At 49.6% G+C, this 21,295-nt stretch overlaps 1 protein-coding gene across 1 annotated transcript in view; it reads right to left on the bottom strand.

The window, feature by feature from the left end:
* GRIN1 (glutamate ionotropic receptor NMDA type subunit 1) overlaps nucleotides 1-21,295 on the bottom strand; it is a 96,208-nt gene that overhangs the window by 35,285 nt on the left and 39,628 nt on the right. Inside the window, exons 4-8 of the mRNA XM_075015847.1 lie at nucleotides 20,448-20,582; nucleotides 16,731-16,907; nucleotides 10,874-10,936; nucleotides 10,056-10,156; nucleotides 541-662 (exon numbers count right to left, since the gene is read on the bottom strand). Of these exons, the coding sequence (XP_074871948.1) occupies nucleotides 541-662; nucleotides 10,056-10,156; nucleotides 10,874-10,936; nucleotides 16,731-16,907; nucleotides 20,448-20,582 (598 nt within the window). The remainder of the gene's footprint in view (nucleotides 1-540; nucleotides 663-10,055; nucleotides 10,157-10,873; nucleotides 10,937-16,730; nucleotides 16,908-20,447; nucleotides 20,583-21,295) is intronic.

Here is a 21,295-nt window from a genome sequence, read left to right as displayed (position 1 = left end):
GCAGGAGCAGCACTGCGGTGGCATTTCAAAGGGGCCTGGAGCTCCAGCCACTGCCTCTGTCAAAGTAGCAGCAGCTGCAGACAGAGCTCTGGGCCCCTTTGAAACACCAGGCCCTGGTGCAACTGCCCCTTTGCCCCCCAGCCCTGTCGTCAGACTGAGCCCAGTGCTGGTGCCACAACTGCACTTTAAATGGAGCAGTGTAGCCACAGCCTGCGTGCGCGTGTGCCTGTCCAGCACGGGCCGTGCCCGGGGCTGCACGTCTGCTGCAGGAATCATGGCTGAGGTGTGTTAGTACCTGCACGCTCGGACCTGCTTCTGTGCGTGTGGTCTGGGGGTTGCTGGTCTGGGGTGCACCGAGGAGCTGTTTCTTTTCTCAGCGTGTGCATGACAGCCAGGCCAGCGCTTCCAGCAAAGTACGCTGGGCCCACCAGGGCTTCTAGGCGGGAGCTGCCTCGTTAGTAGGCGTAGTACCATCGCACCTGGGACCCCTTGCGCAGCACTCGCTGCCAGCAATTTGCAGAGAACCATGTAAGCACCTACCATCAGGAGCATAGCGCAGGGCGTTGCCGGATATCTCTCTCTCCCCCACCAGCCACACGTATCCTGAGCCTGTCATATTGAGCATGGCTGCCGATCGGTACACGGTGGCTGCATCATCCTCGCTGAAAAGAGAGGCAAGAGGGGGCTTGATGAATCTCTCGGTCACCACAGATACTGGGTACCACCCTTCCACCTTCTCTGGTCCAGGCCCAGCAGCGGCGGGAGAATTCCCTCTCCCCTCCACATGGTAGGAGGATTCCCTCCATTCCTTGCCAGGCGGGGTTGGGACTTGCAAGAGCTCTTTCAAAGCAGGCTGCAGCCCGAAGGACAAAGACAGAGAGCTAGCTGCAGCTGAGGAGTCTCACCCAAACACTGACGTGCCACAACCAGCCCCGGGGGACATCAGCACCTGCTGAGTGGGGCAGACAGAGGGTAAGAGGGCTTGAAGATGTGTCCAGGTAACCTGCATCCTCCCCCTGTTCTGGAAATGCCTGTGAGAGTGACAGAAGTGATCAGCCCAAGTGGATGGACCCCCAGGGCAGAAATAAGCTGGTTTCTACATGTGATAACAATCAAAGACACCCAGAGGACACACCTAGTCCCTGCCTTTGCCCACCATCTCTAGAGAGAACATCCTTCAGGTTTTCCAGTGAGCACAGGCTTTCCCTACAGGACCCATAGCCACGTGCATGGGCACCGCACACTTATCCTCATTGCCACTGTCATCAGCACAATGCCAAGCCCTAGTAAAGGCCAGGACCCCATTGTGGCAGGCACTGGACAGACACAGAGCAAAACGGCTGACCCTGCCCTCCAGGAGCTCACGCTGTGAGTGCCTACAAAGCCAGGTTCCTAGGAAGCCAGATATCACAGCAGCTTGCAATGGTCATGGGAGGACTGGCTGCCTTAATCCCCAGACACAGTGTCCCTGAAGCCATGGGGTCCCACCTGGTTGCCCAGGCCTATCTGTCCATTCCTCCATCTCTGAATGGGGATGCGCGAGGGGGAGTCAGGATGCATGACGTCCTGGGGCTCGTCCTGAAAAGTGCTGAGCATATCCTCACAATAGCCGGGAGTCCTCGGTTCCACCAAAGTTACTGGGGATTGCGGGTGCTTGGCAAGTTCTGCACCTGGCAGTTTTGGGCTCAGTGCCTGTGCTGTGGGAAACAGGACGTGCTACCAAAGTGTCCATGGCACTGTGACAGGGCCTCAGAACAGATGTTGGTTCCAGCTCCCCTACCCCCCCACCGCACTTCAGGGCTCCTTTATGCTGCCAGAGCAGTGCCCAATGGCATCTGTATAAATGAGAATTAGGTGCTAATTCAGTGCCAGCCTTTATGAGTAATGCACAGGCTGGAACTGTGTGAAATCGGGAGGTGCTGGCTCCTGCCAGGCTGCTTTAAACGGGTTGCTCAAGTTTCTGGAAATGCTGAAGATCCCTATTTCCACAGATGCGCCCCTTCCTGCTCTTCGCCTCTGCTCGCAGTCTGTCAGTGCAGGCAATGACCCATTCTCCAGGTCTGGCAGGCCACCAACTGGGCCTCACCAAGTGCCTAGCAGATGCAGTTGACAAAACCCATCTCTGAGCAGCCAGGAGAGAAGGCTGCTCTATGTGCCAGCCATGGGGAAGGTCTGGAGAGAGCAATGCTGAAAAGGAAGCTGTGGGGGCAGATGGGAGAAAGATGCAGGACTGGTATTTTCCTGGGATGATAATCCAGCCAGCTCGGAAACTGGTCAATGCGCTTTCTACTGGGTTCAGGTAGAGTTCTTGGCTTTCCTATCCCACATTTGAGCAAAGAAGTAATCTAGCAATTGGCCATGCCAGGCACCCACCCGTTGCTCAAGGCAGACCTGAAAAGAGCAGAGTCCTGCACCTGGGGCGGAAGAATCCCAAGCGTTGTTGTAGGCTGGGGACCGACTGGCTAAGCAGCAGTGCAGCGGAAAGGGACCCAGGGGTTATGGTGGACGAAAGGCTGGATATGAGTAAACAGTGCGCCCCTGTAGCCAAGAAGGCCAACGGCATTTTAAGTTGCATTAGGAGGAGCATTTCCAGCAGATCTAGAGAAGCGGTTGCTCCCCTCTATTCAGCACTGCTGAGGCCACATCTGGAATATTGTGTCCAGTTTCGGGCCCCGCAGTATGGCAAGGATGTGGATGTGCTGGAGCAGGTTCCTTTCTGAGAAGCCAACAGTTCTCCCCACAGGAGACAGGGGCATCAGCCACACCCGTTTCCAACCAGCTCATCAGCATTCCTCCGACAAGCCATCTCTTCCAAAACCCAGACTCATGAGGTCTGTGCTCTCCCCTCAGCTTAGCCAGATTGTAACTGACTTTGTCTTAGGTGACTGACCTGCCTCTGAATCTGTTGACTCACTATTGTTAAGGTGCATCTGAAGGAGCTAATGCCAGGGCATAATGCAGGGACCTCTCAGCTAGAGGCAAACGTAGCAGTTAGAAGAGCCTGAAGTATAGAGGCAGTGGGCTAACAGGCTCCCAGCCTGGGTACGCCAGGCACAGCCATGGGAGTATGAAAGAGCTCTCCGATCCATAGGCTGGTGAAGGGCAGCCTCCCCAGGACCCGTGCTTTGGGAGGGCCCATGTTGGCCACTTCCGCTGTCTTATGGACAGGACCTGCAGGGCCCAGGGTGGCCAGCAGGATTACCACACTAGCCATCTCCCAGCGGGGTAACTCCGCTCCACTGCGGCAGAGCTCAGGGCCAGGGGCAGAGGGGAATAGGCTGGGCCTGGGACACTCGACTTCCAGAGCAAACCAGGCTGGCAGATGGGCAGGGGAGTGATGCAGGCTGCTGCAGCTCTCTGGCTCCCACCACCACAGTGAGTGCAGGGGGACTACCCCTGTTGCCACCACAGACCCAGCCCTACTAGTAATCCCCCAGCTTGCATTGCTCTGGGGACGGGGTGGAGCAAGGACAGGAAGAAATGGGGAGGGGCAGGTGAGGGGTGCCCTGGGGCCTGCCTCCACCTAGGGACAGCTCAGGTGTATCATATGCAGTAGCCCACAGGCTACATACTTTCAGCTACCTCTAGATGTTGCCCCTATTGTCTGAGTATTCACAGTGCACAAAACCCATCTGTGCATCTGGAGTTTCCTTTCAGTCCAGGCTTTACTGGGCCTGGGATTGCTGTTTCCAGTACCAGCCTTTGCCAGGGTCAGCAAATAGCCTGAAACAAGCACTCGACTCTTCAGCTATCTGACATGACGCCCCACTTGCTCTTCTCCAAATCTAGCATCTCTCCTGGGCTATCCTGCTCTACCAGGATCAGTGAGTGGCACTGACTTCCACTTCCCAGGACCCTCTTAACTACAATGAGAGCTGCCCCAGCCTTGACCTTCTCCAGATACTTGCTTGCCAGCATTTTATTTAACTCTTTTGCATCTTGTTGGCCCTTTTGTGTACACACATGCACACACACGCGGACACACTCTCTCTTCCTCTTCTTACCAGATAATGATGAAAAACCATAGATTTTCTGTCATTTTCCTGCTCTTCCGCCCTATTATGTGTACAAAACTGTAATGCTGTGAATGTCAGTTTTGCTTTACACACATGGGCCGCGTCTACATGTGCCAGATACTTCGAAGTACTGGCGCCAACTTCAAAATAGCGCCCGTCACGGCTACACGCGTCGAGCGCTATTTCGAAGTTGAAATCGACATTAGGCGGCGAGACGTCGAAGTTGCTAACCCCATGAGGGGATGGGAATAGCGCCCTACTTTGAAGTTGAACGTCGAAGTAGGGCACGTGTAGACGATCCGCGTCCCGCAACATCGAAATAGCGGGGTTCGCCATGGCGGCCATCAGGTGAGGGGTTGAGAGACGCTCTCTCTCCAGCCCCTGCGGGGCTCTATGGTCACCGTGGGCAGCAGCCCTTAGCCCAGGGCTTCTGGCTGCTGCTGCGGCAGCTGGGGATCCATGCTGCATGCACAGGGTCTACAACCAGTTGTCGGCTCTGTGGATCTTGTGTTGTTTAGTGCAACTGTGTCTGGGAGGGGCCCTTTAAGGGAGCGGCTTGCTGTTGAGTCTGCCCTGTGACCCTGTCTGCAGCTGTTCCTGGCACCCTTATTTCGATGTGTGCTACTTTGGCGTGTAGACGTTCCCTCACAGCGCCTATTTCAATGTGGTGCTGCCCAACGTCGAAGTTGAACGTCGACGTTGCCGGCCCTGGAGGACGTGTAGACGTTATTCATCAAAATAGACTATTTCGATGACGCTACATCAAAATAAGCTATTTCGATGTAGCATGCACGTGTAGACGTAGCCATTCAGTAAGACTCAGTCTCTGCCCCGAACTGCTGCAGGCTGAGAGAGAAAGGAGAGAGATTTCCCTGAAAGGCATTAGGGAGCTATTGGATGGAGAAGTAAAAGCAGGCTTTTATCTGCAAGTGGGGCAACATGAAGGTAGGTATAAACTAAGAGTGGGAGCAATGTGACAAAAGGGTTAGGAGATCTGCAGAGCATGAGTGGAAGGAGCTGAAGTTCACAAGGTCAAAGAGATCATAGAATCATAGAATACTAGGACTGGAAGGGACCTCGAGGGGCCATCGAGTCCAGCCCCCTGCCCCAATGGCAGGACCAAGTACTGTCTAGACCATCCCTGATAGACATTTATCTAACCTGTTCTTAGATATCTCCAGTGATGGAGATTCCACAACCTCCCTTGGCAATTTATTCCACTCGTTGACCACCCTGACAGTTAGGAACTTTTTCCTAATGTCCAACCTAAGCCTCCCATGCTGCAGTTTAAGTCCATTGCCTCTTGTTCTATCCTCAGAGGCCAAAAAGAACAAGTTTTCTCCCTCCTCATGACACCCTTGTAGATACCTGAAAACCGCTATCATGTCGCCTCTCAATCTTCTCTTTCCAAATTAAACAAGCCCAACTATCTAGAGCTAGATAAATTCATGCAGGTTAGGTCCATAAAAGGCTATTAGCCTGGGGGTAGGAATGGTGTCCCTGGCCTCTGATTGTCAGAGGCTGTAGATGGATGGCAGGAGAAAAGGCTCTTGATCATTGTCTTCAGTCCACCCTCTCTGAGGCACCTGGCACTGACCACTGTCGGCAGACAAGATGCTGGGCTAGATGGACCTTTGGTCTGACCCAGTAATATCCATCCTTATGTTATGTTCCTCAGCCCATCTCAACAGCCCCACCAACACGTCTTGTGGGCTGACAAGCTGAAGCTCTTGGCTTTCTGCCTTTCCTCCTGAGCCCATTCCTTCATTCCTTTTCTGACAGAATTAGTGCCACTGGCCTCCTGGTCACAATCACATCCTTATCTCGCCCCATCCTCCCTGTCTACATGCTAATGCCATCTCCTGTGTCTTTGGTGTCACTCCCCTGGCCTGTCATCGCTTTTTCCTCCCTGGCTTCCCCACATCCACTTCTATCTATGGAGTAGATCACTTTTCCCAATGTCCTGGCCCCTTCAGCTGCCTTTATGTCCTACACTGAGTTTCTGACCACTGGCCCCATTCAGTCACACTCATCCCTCCCACTCTCCAGGTCCTGCGTGATCTCACTTCTAACCATCTCATTTGTGCTAAGGCACAAAATGAGCTCAAACTAGCTACAGGCATAAAGGGAAATAAGAAGGCTTTTTATCAATACATTAGAAACAAGAGGAAGACCAGGGATAGGGTAGGGCCATTGCTCAGTGAGGAGGGAGAAACAGTAACAGGGAACTAGGAAATGGCAGAGATGCTTAAAGACTTCTTTGTTTCGGTTTACACTGAGAAGTCTGAAGAAGGAATGCCCAACATAGTGAATGCTAGTGGGAAAGGGGTAGGGTTAGAAGTTGAAATAAAAAAAGAACAAGTAAAAAATCACTTAGAAAAATTGGATGTCTCCAAGTCACCAGGGCCTGATGAAATGCATCCTAGAATACTCAAGGAGCTGATAGAGGAGATATCTGAGCCTTTATCCATCATCTTTGGAAAATCATGGGAGACAGGAGAGATTCCAGAAGACTGGAAAAGGGCAAATATAGTGCTCATCTATAAAAACGGGAACAAGAATAACCCAGGAGACTACAGGCCAGTCAGCTTAACTTCTGTGCCAGGAAAGATAATGGAGCAGGTAATGAAAGAAGTCATCTGCAAACACTTGGAAGGTGGTAAAGTGATAGGGAACAGCCAGCACCGATTTGTAAATCATGTCAAACCAATCTGATAGCTTTCTTTGATAGGATAACAAGCCTTGTGGATAGGGGAGAAGCGGTAGATGTGGTATACCTAGACTTTAGTAAAGCATTTGATATGGTCTCACGTGATATTCTTACAAAAAAAACTAGGCAAATACAATTTAGATGAGGCTACTATAAGGTGGGTGCATAACTGGCTGGATAACTGTACTCAGAGAGTAGGTCTTAATGGTTCTCAATCCTGCTGGAAAAGTATAACAAGTGGGGTTCCGCAGGGGTCTGTGTTGGGACCGGTTCTGTTCAATATCTTCATCAACAATTTAGATATTGGCGTAGAAAGTACGCTTATTATGTTTGCAGTTGATACCAAGCTGGAAGGGGTTGCAACTGCTTTGGAGGATAGGGTCATAATTCAAAATGATCTGGATAAATTGGAGAAATGGTCTGAGGTAAACAGGATGAAGTTTAATAAGGACAAATGCAAAGTGAACAATCAGTGTCACACATACAGAATGGGAAAGGACTGCCTAGGAATGAGCACAGCAGAAAGGGATCTAGGGGTTACAGTGGACCACAAGCTAAATATGAGTCAACAGTGTGATGCTGTTGCAAAAAAAGCAAAACATGATTCTGGGATGCATTAGCAGGTGTGTTGTGAACAAGCCACGAGAAGTCGTTTTCCCGCTCTGCTCTGCGCTGGTCAGGCCTCAGCTGGAGTATCGTGTCCAGTTCTGGGGGCCGCAGTTCAAGAAAGATGTGGAGAAAGTAGAGAGGGTCCAGAAAAGAGCGACAAGAAAGATTAAAGGTCTAGAGAAAGTGACCTATGAAGAAAGGCTGTCAGTGCTCCATGCTCAGAGTAGCCACGCGCACCCCAGGGATGGGTGCATTGCCCACCCTCTCTGTGCTCCAGGGGAGGCTGGGGCCATGTGCCATCCACTCTCCTCCTACCCCTGGGGCTGGTGGAGGCTAGGTATGCCTTCCCATTTGGGGGAGTGGCGTGACCTTACAGTGGGTAGGAGACTTGGCTCCCATGGGGGCTTGGGTGGCATAGATCGCACCCCCCCTGCCCTGTGTTCACCCACTGCCCATGGGTAACTCCCTGCTAAGAACCAACAGAGCGGTTGCCAGGGCTGATCTGGAGAACAGAAAGGTGTGTTGTTTGGCAAAAGCTACAGTACAGGATGTGAACCTGCCGACCATCCTAATGGGACCAGGAAAGAATCCACTGATTGTTTTTTGCGTGGCAGGAAATGATACTGCTAGATTCCTGCTGGAAATGAATACTCATGAGATCCTCAGTGGCATTCTACCTGTCCTCACAGGAGGAGAACAAAGATACCTAAATAGAAGACAGTCACAAAGATGACAATGGAAGAGTTATGATTGTTTGATGTGATGTCCTTTATAAAAAGACATGACTTTGCCAGAAAAGTCAGCAACCAGGAGACTCTGTCAAATTTTTTATCAGAGCTTTTCATGCATTGACATAAAACTGTGATTTAGAGACTGTAAGATATGAAAATATCAGACACACATTAGTCTTAAGTCTTGCACACAAACATCTTCCACAGCAGCTACAGTTAAAATGGAGCTAAACCTACACATAGCCTGAGCTGATGTAACAGAAGAAACAAAAGCACCTTGTCAAACTTGAAAAACCAAGAACTTGCTTAGAAGCTGTTAAACAGAGACTAATGAGAATGAACAGCATTTCCCAGAAGATCCCTGAAGTTAAAAGGGATAAATCCAAGGGTAACTACAAACCACTTTCAGCTAAACATGAAAGGTGTGGAAATATTCATAGCTCAAGAGACTTACCTCCAGCCAAAGATGCAAGAGGTAAAAGTGCACAAAAATGGGTATTTTTTCAGTTGTTTGCAGCACTAAAGCAACAAAGGAGTTAAGCTGTAGTACAAACAATTAAGAACCATTTTGGTATTCCAGAACAGACAGTGATGGACAATGAACCACAGTTCACTGCAGGAGAATTAAAGTAAATACAAATTAAATATGATTTTGAGCATATTTCTAGCAACCCCCATTACCCACAAGCAAATGGAGAAGCTGAGGGAGCAGTACAGCCAGCCATGAAAATTCTACAGTAGAAAGATCCATTCCTTGTTCTTTTGAGCTACAGATCAACACTGCCAACATCTACAGGGCATAGTCCAGCACAGCCCCCAGTGGGAAGGCAGCTCAGAACTACTGGTCTGACTTTGGAAGAGAACCCATCTCCAGTGTGGCTAGACAGGAAAGGAGCAGCCAAATCAGTCACTGTGACGGGGCGTCTGCCCCAGGCAGTCTGAAAAGGGGAAAAAGCAGCCCTAGGGAGGCAGCCAGTCAGAGAAGGGCTGAGAGGGAAGCCAATCAGGGCAAAGCAGACCCATATATAGAGAGGTGCAAGGGAGAAGAGTCAGTCCTCCCGTGGGAGCCTAGGGATCCCTGAAGGTCTAAGAGGGACTCAAAGGAAGCTTCAGACTGATGGCTTCCAGAATGAGGCCCTGACACAAGACCAGATGTTGGGACTACAGTGAAGTGGCTCAGGGAAGCAGACTGAGGGGTTGGAGGAGGGGCAATACATGGTTGCTGGCGGTAGGTCCCTCCAGGTGCCATGGAGCGGGGGTGGCCAGTTCATGGGTTGCAGTGGGCCATTGAGGCAAGTGCCTATAACCAGGACTGAAGGTGGCCACTCAGGCAAGGAGGGAGGAGAATGGAGTGGGTCATGGCCAGTGAGCTGTGTGCTGGAGGGGATGCTGTGACCCTGGAGAGGACATGGGTCCTGGAACAGAGGAGATGCTGGGCATGGCACCATCTGAAGAGGGCGCATGAGCAAGCTGGATTGTGCTAAGTCCAACAGAGCAAACAGGAGGCAACAGAGTCGTGAGCACTACCCGTTACAGACACAAAGACGAGGGACACCACTCAGCTAGAGGACTGTTGGGCCTGGAACTTGGTGACTGCATTTGCTTCAAGCCAGATGGAGAAAAGGGATGGAGAATTCCTGCTGTAATTTTCAGAAAGAGCATTTGTTGCCCAGATCATATGAGACTGTGAATGACAGTTGAGAGTTCAACAGAAACTGTCAACATCCATTGACAAGTAGAACTGTCAATAGGACAAACGTTACAGATGGTGGATGAGGAACAACAAGGAGATTCAAAGACTCCAGACCAGCCATAGACAGGCATTTCTAGAGCCCTACAAAACAGTGTATATCTGCTTTATAGCCCCAGGTATCCTCATCTGCATGTGTGGATGCAGATATCTGCAACTCATTTTTGTGGATACAGCTACAGAATACAGATAGTAATTCAAAGGGGCGGGGGGGGGGCCTCCAGTGTTCATTTCCTTACCTTGCAGAGAGGATGATAACCCGGGCCTCCAGTTCCTTGGCTTCAAGCAGCAGCGCGGTCACGTTTTTGGTTCCCGGATCAAACTGAAGAACTTTCTCAGCCTGTGATTAGTGTGAGCAAAGCTGGTTAGTGCAGCGGCCTAACACTTGCTGGTGAGAGCCATTCTATCTAGAAAAGGTTCAAGAGAATTCATTAAACTGTATACAGCTCCGCTAGATATGGTAGGTTAATTAGGTTTTTTCTTGTTCTGTTTTCTTTTCTTTCTTTGCTTTTCTGTCTTTCTTTTCTGTTTTAGCAGTTTTTGTTTGCTTGCTTTTGGGGTTTTTTTTGCACTGTGCATGCAAACTGAAGTCAATCAAGACCCAAAAAGAGGCGTGCATTGTACAGGAAAGAGAAAAAGGCTTTCGAAATGCAATTGAAAACTCAAACGAGTGTTGTTTTTCAAAAACATGGGAAATTAAAAAAATATTGCATAGGGTTAACCTTTGGGAGTCAAAGTGAACATCATACACCAAGGGACCATTTCCTTTGGGGAGGAAAAGGGGTTGGTTCAATTTTCAAAAAGAAAAACTTGCAAGTTATTACCGGTTCACATGCATGTCTCAAAAAGAAATCCTTTTGGGGTCAGCTGGCTAGATTTCCATTCTCGAGTTCAAACCAAAACTATGTCAACATAAAAACGTGCTACCAAGAAACATAGTCATGGATCTTTTTTTTCGCTTTTCTTTTATTTTCTTTTATTTTTTTATTGGTGGCTGTGGCTATTTGTCATTGGCTAGTTAGATTGGTGGGCGGCGTGCATTTCCATGCAAATATACCTTGGGTCCTCGCTTGTTGTCATAGGAAAGTTGGTCGAGGTTTTCATAGTTCCTTTTTTTACTCTGATGAATAATGTGCACAGAGAAAATATGTAGACACAGAAGAATATTATAAACAGTTGAAAATGACGTGTAGTAAAGCAATCCAACATCCACCTCCTCCTCCACTGTTTGCTAAAGGGTCTCTATAACTCTGGAGCTCGCAAAAACCCTTACTAGCAGGAGAGCATGTCTGGACTTTTTTTGAAAACCTTGAGTTGAAAAGCCACATTGATTAAAACAAGACTGAATGTCAGGGCTGGTGCAATGCAGTCGTATGTTCCCAAGTAGGAGTTAGGCACTTTTTTTTCAGCATGAAATGGGGACCTTAAATTCAGAGACAATTTACGTGTCTATAGGGACTTTAGCTGTTGTAATTTCATAGAATTACTGTGGAAGGACAAAAAGACGAAATGGTCTGTATGGAAAAGTGCTAGGTAAATGCAAAGTGTTATGATGATTAAATCTGCTATTATTTGATTACAGTCATGTTCACCTTGAGGGAGAGTTGCAAGTGGAATGACTGTCTGGGCTTCGCGTTTGTGGCAGGGTCCTGCAGAGCTCCATGGAGGTTTGCTCTTATCCAAAGGAGAAAGATTCGTTTGCTCTATATTTTGCACTGGATCAAAGCGTGATGATGTGGAAGCAGTGATGATCACAGGATGGCATGTCAGCCTTTATCTGCTGCATGAGGGAAGGCAGGAGGGCAGGCCTCCAAAATATACCCTTGGAATCCAATTACAGAAAGGGCCTCTGCCCCTGGAAAATACAGAGAGAGCAGAAAATGGTCCCCTCTGCCTGCAGATTGCTGTTGCCATGGGTCACCTGGCAAGCCCTCCATCCGGGGAGCTTTCTCTGACAGCAATGGGGATGCTAAGTGCCAGCAGGTGCAGAATACGCATGGTGGTAAAAAGCCCTGAGCCATAAGTTGGCGAGAAGAGTTCTTTCCTCCCCTACTTGCACTGACAGCGTTGAGTAATTTTCCATGGTTGGTTGGCCTCCATATGACCAGTCTCAAAGGAGACTGATCTAGAGGGGATGGATTCCATCCAGGCTTGTCTTCCCTGCTAACTGCCTTCCCTATGGACAAGCCCAGAAGTCAGAGGGCTGAACCTGCAACAGCTTCTTACAAAGCAGAGTGCATTCTAACTGGAGAAGCCAGGGCTCATGTTGCTAAACCTTACAACTGCTAGTACATGCAGGGTTAAGGCAGATTTGTATTAAAGCTAGAAATGGATTTAATCCATCTCTTCTAGATCTGAACAGTTCTGGACTTCAGGAGTTCCAAATTTTGCAGCAGAGGCCCTTGTTGAATGAAATTCCCAATGGGATCTGTCGTGTGTCTGCTAAATGTGAACAAGTTATGCATTTCCCCCCAAGTTATCCCTGTAATGTGCATCTGTTTTCTTTTTTGCATCTTGTTTTGCAAACTTCATTGTCTCCCTCTCTGTGCTCTCATAGGTGCTTCTTTTAAAGAGTCATTGCTATTTCTCCTGCCTGTACAATGTTTGCAGGGCACTGCACGACGAAAAGGTGGATCCTTCCTCTGCCTTTCTGCTCCTTGCACTCTCCCCCAAATAAATCAGGCAAGATTTTATTAGCTTAAGAATTTAGGATGTTATAAAGTGACTATATCTATGGTGGAAAAGAATCAGAGGAAATAAAACTCTGAGCCCACGTCTGTCTTCATTGCAGGCTCCTTCTACCGATGGCCATGGTAGGAATTTCCAGTGCTTCTTCGCAGTTTCTCATCAGATCACATGGAGTCACACAGCAATATGGCAAGAGAGAAAAGCAGTAGGACGCAATGAAATAGCCACTCCCTTCCAGGTGTGTAGGTCCTCTCACTCAGGCAGCAGCACGCTGGCTTCCTGTATTTCCTATTCGTTTTAGTCTCAGCCTCGGCAAACTTTGTGCACACACGTAGCAGTGGACTGGACAAAAGGTCAGAGAGCATGGAGTAGTCCAGACCTATTGGGACTAGACAAGAAGGGACTTAATGAATCATTCCAGGACTGCCGCTTTGACATGCCAGCACAAGTGTTACAGGCGCTGTGATCTCTCGGTTTGTCTGGAAGTTGGCTTGGCATCTGGGATTTCGCACTGGATCTGGGATTTCATGGTAGTAGACCTGGGGCAGGGTGTCATCCAGACCCAATCATTTTACCAGCCCACCCCAGGAAGGGGTTCAGCAGGGCCAGAGCCAGGAAGGAGGCAGGGTAGAGCATCATGGGGGGAAGGCCATGCGTGCACTCTGGGAACAGCAGGAAGGGGGCCCAAGAAAGCCCAAAGGAACATGAATCTGCTTCAGGTTAGTGCAGGACAGGGTCCCCCTGCAATCCACTCCCATCTTCTCCTACACAGTCTTCCCATTTTAAATGGCAGTCCCATGATGTCACAAACCATTTCCCTCTAAATCCCAACGTCTCCTAAGTGTACTGTGACCGTGGAGGCAGAGGCTCACGCTCACAAATCAACCATCCGTTTTCCAGAACTTTTCTCCGGCATTTGCCCAGAGGTGCCTGCCAGCATGCCAGTTCGCCGGAAGCACAGCACAGCACAGCACAGCACAGCACAGCACAGCAGGCCTGGGACTCAGTCTGGCAGAGTCACTTACCAATGCAAATGCATTTGGGGGATTTATTGCAATCTTGCACAAGCTCTAATACACACGGCCTGGTATTTAAGTGCTAAATGAAATGCCCTGGTCTGGCTGCAGAAGGTAGAGCTCTTTAGCGTGATGAAGAGCAGCCAGATCAGGCTGATAGTCACTGTAGTAGATGATCTTGAACCAAAGCCAAAATCAGCTGTTCCCAGGGAATTCAGTGCTGGACAGGAATGCTGGGCACAAACACCCACATTAAATTATTAAACCACTAAAACAGTGTTTAGGTAACACGCAAGGTAACTGGACTCTCTCAGGCTATCAGGAGGCTGCAATAAGAGGCTGCGATAGGAAATCTGATTTTTGCCACCAAAGGTTTCTGTCCCCAGGAACATGGGGTTGGACTTAAGGTGAATTTTATAACGATCAATCACCGTGAACACTCAGCCTTCTGCAGGCGGCCAGTGGCAAAGCCTGACAGCATGGCAGTAGCTTCTGCTTTCTGCTCGCTCACTGTTCTGCACCAGATCAACGTTCAGGCTGACTGTAGGGTTGGGGAAAGGACCAGGATGGGACAGAGATCATGAAAGGGAAGGAACTGGACAAAGGTTCAGGTGCAGTAGCCCTTGATAAGAAGGGTGACTAGAACCAGAAGAGACTGGGAAAGAGGTGAAGAAACCCAACCTATCACTTCTGTTAGGCAGGAGGTCAAACTAATGAGCAGGAGAGCCTTAGATTTTATCATCCAGCTCCTAGAGTGCCCTGAACATCAGAGCAACAGGCTGGATCAATGTAACCTTTCCATCTCCTGACTAGACCATGTCAAAGGCAAAGGGAATAAGATGGCCTAGGAGTTGCCAAAGAAGGGGCCAAGAAGAAGGCAACATGTCATCCAAGAGATTGTTCCCAGGGTCTAAAGAAGGGCAGCAAAAGCAGCCTAGTGGCTGCCAGAAGACACCAGGGGATGTCATGTATTCAGCTCAACCACAGTGCAGGACCATGATATAGACACTCCACCCTCACACCCTGATCCCAGTGGCTCCCCTTTACAAGAGATAGGTTGACAAAGAGAGTAACAGAACTGGGGCAGCACTCCCTTGGGTGTAAGAGGAGGCAACGTGCCAGAACACTGCCAAGAATGGGCTTAATATTCTCTTTTTGTTGAGCCAAAGGCCAGTGCAGGACACGGCAGGGAACAGGGCAACAGAAACCACAGCACAAATTATGAACAGGAAAGTTGTAGGGTGAGGGAAGGTCTGAGGCTAGGGACACAGACACATTGATTCAGAATAATGGTGACATTGACCCTTCCAAAGCCACCAGTAACTGAAGTGATGACACAGTGAGGACCTTGGTCTGGACCTAATGCCCTGGAGGTCTCAGGTAAAATGCCAAGTGAAAGTCAGCCAGTGCCACTCACCAGGGACAGAGTGAGCAGCAACAGCACAGATCCCCAGCAACTGGAGACAAGACGCTGAGTGGGGAGGGCTCTGAGTTGCTGCAGTTCTCTGCCTGTGCGGGTCTTGCCCACATGTTCATGGTCTATTTGGGGTCAGGAAGCCATTTTCCCCTGTGTCAGATTAGCAGAGACCCTGGTTTTTTTTCTTCTTCCTCTGCTGCACAGGCCACAAGTCACTTGCAGGTTTAAACTAGTGTAAAATGGTGAAGTCTCTGTGACTTGAAGCTTTTAAACCATGATCTGAGGATGTCAGACATTTGGACAGAGATTAGGGTCTGTTTGCAGAGCAGGTGGATGATGTTCTGCAGCCTGCGATGTGCAAGGGTCAGGCTAGATGGTCAGGATAGTCCCTTCTGATCCTGAAGTCTATGAAACTTGTGCTGCTGCAGGGAATCCTTATGGTTCCTACTTGGGGAAATGTTTGAGCCTAAGGATCATTTGGGCCATGGGAGAAGTTGCCAGCAGAGCCATCAGTGGGGCTATCCCATGCTGGGAGTAAGGGCTGGCCTAGGGAGAGCTCTTCAGTGCCCGTCTGTTGCAGAAATGGGCATGTACACAATGAGCCAGAAGAGGTGCCACCAGTTCCAAGGTCTCTCTGATTCTAAGCAGACACAACAAGCAATGCCTACAGCTGTGTGTGCCAATCACCAACCCTCTCTGCCACATTTGGCAGATGGTCCGGCAGCTGCAGTAACATCTGGACACTAGCAAATTACAGGTGCTGCCGGTGACATATGGCAGGCCCCAGAGGCCCAAGTGAAGAGTGGCCACCACCCACAGGGATTGCTGTAGTCAGCTGCCTCACGGGGCTTCTCCAGGAACTGCCAAAGCACGAGAAGCTTGGATGCTTCCTACCTGAAATGGACAAAAGATTGCGCTCCTGACTGCGGATGAGAGGTATCTCATTCACAGTCTAATATTGGAGGAGGCTCCTCATCTTAAACTTCTCAGCATAAGACTGCAGCCCAGGGGCTTCCTGTCTTGTCGTGCCTGCTCAGTTTGAGGATTGCAGCTTGCCTGCTGGCTCAGGCTCCCGCGTTCCACAGACAATTCGGACATGCCCTTGGTTGTATTGCACTGGCGAACCTCTTTTAGGCTGGACTGACTATCCGCTCCTTGTTTGGCACTGTCAATAGGTGCAGAGCAGCTCCTTGGTAAAGCTGCTCTCAGAAGCCACAAACTTAACTCTCATTTACAGCATGAGGCATGTCAGGAAAGCATGTTCAGCATGTGCTTCAATGGAGATGCATTAGGGCACAGAGTAACAGCCTGCAGCTGTGCATTACACCCCTGTGCTGCGATGCGCTGGCTGCCCTGTCCTTCCTAAACCACTAAGCAAGTGCCAGTTAGCCAATCAAAAAGCTACTCTTCTCTCTTTGTTTCATATTGGCTTGGCCAAGCCTGCACAGTCCTGAGGAGAGTGTAAAAGGGGGCGTGCCACGGGTTCTCTGCCTGGGGGGTGGGATGGCCTGGGCAAGGTATTTGCAGAGCTCCAGGTTATTCTTCCCTTCATTTTGTAGTTGATTTACATGTAGGAGATTTCGACCATGGCAAAGCAAGTGAAATGAATAAAGTACAAAGTTCTGTCAGGTACTAGTCAGACACTGTTGATGCTTTAAGCATAATGTTAGCCATGTTACAATGGAAAGAAAAGGTGTTTTACATACAGAAATCTACATACATATAACAGCCTGAGACTTCTAGTTTTGTTGTTGTTCTTTAACAAAATTACATGACAATGTATAAATACTGACCTTGGATTCTCTCTCTTCCAGGAGTGTCTCCAACTTCTTCTGTGCAGCACGACCCTCATGGTCATCGCTGACAATTAGTATGATGTGATTCCAGTTGTACACTCGCATCATCTCAAACCAGACATTGGACTGGTGTGAATATGGTGGGACAGTACGCAGGAAGGAGAGGTGGATGCTCTGCAAAGAACAACAAAGGCTAAACATAGACTTTTGCAGCTCCTTCTTGCAGAGGTACAGTTCAATGACCAGTCAGTTCCACAAACACTGGGCCAGGCTCAGGAGTTTAGAGACCCAGCAATTTATGGCGATTCTTCAGTATAAGCCTTTGGATCTCAAACCTTTAGTTGGCCCCTGGGGTCTGAAATTCTCTCTGTTTGGTGGAGAGACAGACACTAGCTCTAATTTCAGACATTCTTGTTCTCAGGGGCCAGCCCAGCGTGTGGGGAGGTAGAATTTGTGGTCGTTAAGAAGCAGACCTGACCTTGGTATTCACTGTCAATAACACTAAGAGTGTACTTAGCCACTGTGTCTGACTGCAAGAAACAAGGGCCCTGTAGGCTAACGTGTGTATGAGGAACCATCCTGTCCACAGGACAGTTGGGGTAGCTGCTGTGGAACACTCCAAACATGGGCCCAGGAGTGGCCGCACCAAATTGTCCTACAGACAGGAGGGCTCTGCACACCCCTCCCCCAATGTCAGGAGGGGAGTTTCAATTGCCTGAGGGTGGCAATTGGGGCCAGAGGACATGGATAGGGAGGAGTGCGTGGGGCAGCAGATGCATGGGGGGGGGACACATGCAGACACTCCACCCAACTGGACTGCCAGACAGGGGTGCCCACTGGCCTCTGAGGAGGAGTTGAGGTCTGGCACTGGCCCTGAGGTAAATGGAGTTCGAGACCCCTGAGCTAGGGCTTCTGAATGGAACAGGTGTAATACTCTGCAATACGGGAGAAACAAATGTGCTCTCCCCAGCCTCACTCTCTGACATGGATGGGAGTCAAACAAGCCCAGAATCAGCCCAAGACACCCAGGACGTTTTAACCTGAACAGTTTAATTTCAGCAAAATTAGAAGCAACGGAAGACAGGGTCTTACAAAGGGAGTGTTAAGTACTTTATCTACGGGTGCCAGAGCCATCCTGTCCATAAGACAGTGCAGGGCAGCTGCCCACCTAAGGGCCCCCCAACCCCTTAAGCATGGGACGCCTCCTATGTTCAGATCAGCCCACAAGGCCCAAAGCAGCCTGGAGGATTACCGGGGGGGCCTAGTGCAGGCAGCAGCAGCGGTTGCCCCCCCCGCACACATAGCACAGCAGCAAGAGACACAGGAAGTGGAGCCCTCTCCACTCCCCTGAGTGACAAGGCTCATGGGAGCCCAGCAGGCTGGAGCTGGGCTGCTCCCTTTCCCGCTGCCGCGGTGAAGAAACCCAGCTGGGAGACGTGCACCAGGCCAGGGCAGGCTGCTGGGCTGCTCTGTTTCCTGCAGCTCCCCCTGCCGTGCCAAATGCGATGGCCTGACCTGCTGCTCCCTCACACCGGGCCCCCTGGTAACCCCCTGGGTCACCTAGCTTGGGGGAGGGGCTGTGGGGAAGGAGAGGGCAAACCAGGGCAGGGGTAGAGCAGGGCAGGACCTGGGGGAAGGGGTGGCATGTGGGTAGGGCTGGGTGGAACAGGGATGTGAAAAGGGGGTGGCAGAGGGTTGCCCCAGGCCATGCACTCCCTACGGGATGGTCCTGAAAGGTGTTGCTGCCCGCTGCCTATAATAAGCATCATTCATTGCAGTGGGTGTTAGCTCTGCTGAGAAAAAGTCCTAGCACAGCAGCTGAGTGAATACCCCTTTATCCCTGGCACCAGCTGAATGACCACCCCTCAGAGCCCACGAGATGTCCCTGAGCCTGGCCTGGATACAGGTGCCCCATCCCCTCCCTGTCACCTCGCTGTAACACACACACACCCTCCACCCCCCATTTTCTGGTCTCTGATAGCACTTCGCTCTGAAGCGCACTTAACTCTCCGTTTTAAACATCATCCAGGTCTCTTCTCCTGTCCAGAGAGCACCTGATCGGCACCACGCCGAGCAGCTATGAAGTCTCAAAGGTGCTGTCATCATGAGCTGCTCAGCAATATTGTACTCTCTGCACTCACTAGCAGGGAACCACAATGTATCCAGCTGTACCTGGCTGGCAATTCTCCCCCTGTGATTTTCCCACACCCCAGGTCCTGACACCTGCAGATGCTCCTGGATCAGGGTTAAAGGGCTCCTTTGCCACCTTCCCTGGGGATGCTGTACTGAACTTCAGTCTGTGCTCTGAAGGATTAAGGTTCTCCACAGAACAGTTGCATGATGAGTAGTAACAATACAGCTCCCCACCTTGCTTGTCACTGGGGCTCACCTTTGGAGAAGCCATCTTTGGGGTCTTTCAGTCTCCAGCACTAATTGGCCTTGCCCCAGGTTTTCTACTAAGATTGCTAACAAGGTAGCACTCAGGATAATGGGGGTGCTGAGGGGGAATGGGGTTTATTGGCGGAAATGTGCCCTGTTGGAACTGGCTGAGAACATCCACACTTTATCCATAGATCCAGAATCAGCCCTCAGATGTGTGACTAGAGATGTGCTCTGAGCTTCTGCTGTTTCATTTCAGGTGAATCTGTTGCTCCTGCCCAAGAGAAGTTTGGTTTTGCTTGGAACAAGGGTGGCATAACTATTTTTGCACTGACATTTGCATCAGTGAATGTTCAGATTTTCCATGTAAGAGCCATCAGCATATGGAATATGGGCTCTTCTGAGCTTTGAAATACTAATTTTTACCAATACTGTTCTACCTGAAAATGGACACTGCTTTATGTTTGTAATAAGATGAGAATGTCCCAGCTCTCCTGCAATGACACTGGAATTCCTTTGCCTTTACGAAAGAAGCCCATTGCACAAGGTCAGCCCTGAAGTGAGGAGTGTCTCATGAAGCAGCCACACCCACCATACTCCCCTGCACATGGCCAGAAGCATCAAATTCACCTCTCTGCAGAGAACAAGCACAAAGCCCAGGCAAGGCATGTCTACACCCTCAAATGGGGTGGGGGTTATCAGATGTTTGGCACCTCTTCCTTCTCTGATCTTCTCGCCCCAAAGTGAATAGCCTTCCTCATTTTCACAGGACTGTGGACCTTAGTGTGGAACGTGACTTGGTGTTTCTTGGCTGCTGGGCAGACTGGGTGTTATTTCAAACCAGAGGAAAACAACATCACTGGTCTTAACTTCCATCCACACATCAACTGGGCAGAACCAAACAATCTTGAAGACCAAAAGAGCTCCTGCCAAATGGTTAGACAGTGTTAGCATCCTCCTCCATCTCTGCAGTTCCTCCAGTATCCAGGAACGCCCCCAGGAGGCACCCAGCTGTCACTAGTCAGCATTTCAGGGGCTAGTTCATGCACTTAATTTGACTAAAGAGCTGTGAATCCAGCAGCCTGACAGAGAAACACTGCAGAGATGGTCCAGTAAGGCCAACACGCGGAGATATCAAAATCAATGAACTGAGAAAGAACCAGAGTAGGAGAGAAAAAGCGAGTTATCAGATCAGTCTTGAGAGGATGCATGGATGGCTAGATAGACAGATGTATTCTGGAGAAAGTAACACAGAAATCGTTATTCACTTGTGATGGATGTTCTTCATTTATATCACACGTATGAGACACACACTAGGAAGAATGCATCAGTTACCTTATCAGAATATATAGACATGCGTGTTGTCAAACCAATGACAGGAATCCTGTAGAAGCCAGCTGTGTATGATACAGGTGTTGGTGTAAGGTGATCATTTGGAGCAGGTGGGTGACTAACTAATATTGCATAGACCTGTAGGACACAGGATACATGACACAAACATTATTTCATAGGAGCAGAACGATCATGAAATGTGACTTTCCTTTTCTTTTCTGTACATGAAGTAGCTAAGCACTACGCTGGTCAGGGCATTCAAACGGCAGGAAATATCTATAACCAGGCAATAGCTAAGCAACCCATGTGATGTAATGTGATGTGGTAGAGGGAGGAAGGTGTGTATGCAAAGGCTGCCCCTGCCCTTAGATTGAAGCGCTTGCCATTAGGAAGAGCTGGGTCTGTTTGAGGCTTCACCTTAATGGATACGCGCTGCTTGGCAAGAGAACCTAATCGTGCTGGTGGATTACCGATTAAAGAGAAACATCTCTCTTGCAGTCACACTGTGTAATGCAATTTATTTAACCACACATTTAATACTCAACTCTAATTCCCCTCTGAGGACTATTACAAACAAAGTGGTCAGCTGGGATTCTGTGCAAGACAGCAAGCGAGTGAGAGACAGACAGAGAGAATCCAAACACAGAACAAATCAGCCAGCTGTCTGCAAGGCATGCACACAGACCAAACTGCACAGGGATGTGGGAAGAGGCACATGGGAGACTGCTCAACACTCAGGTAAGGACACAAAGAAATGCAGCTAAAAATACCTCCTCCTACTACCGATGTGGTGGCCAATATGGTGATATTATTTTATATCAAATAACTTTTACAGCCCCATAATTGTACCC

This window comes from Carettochelys insculpta, chromosome 21 (genome assembly GCF_033958435.1).
Source record: "Carettochelys insculpta isolate YL-2023 chromosome 21, ASM3395843v1, whole genome shotgun sequence".
In the NCBI taxonomy this organism is placed as follows: domain Eukaryota; kingdom Metazoa; phylum Chordata; order Testudines; family Carettochelyidae; genus Carettochelys; species Carettochelys insculpta.
This window is presented reverse-complemented; position numbering and strand designations above follow the sequence as displayed.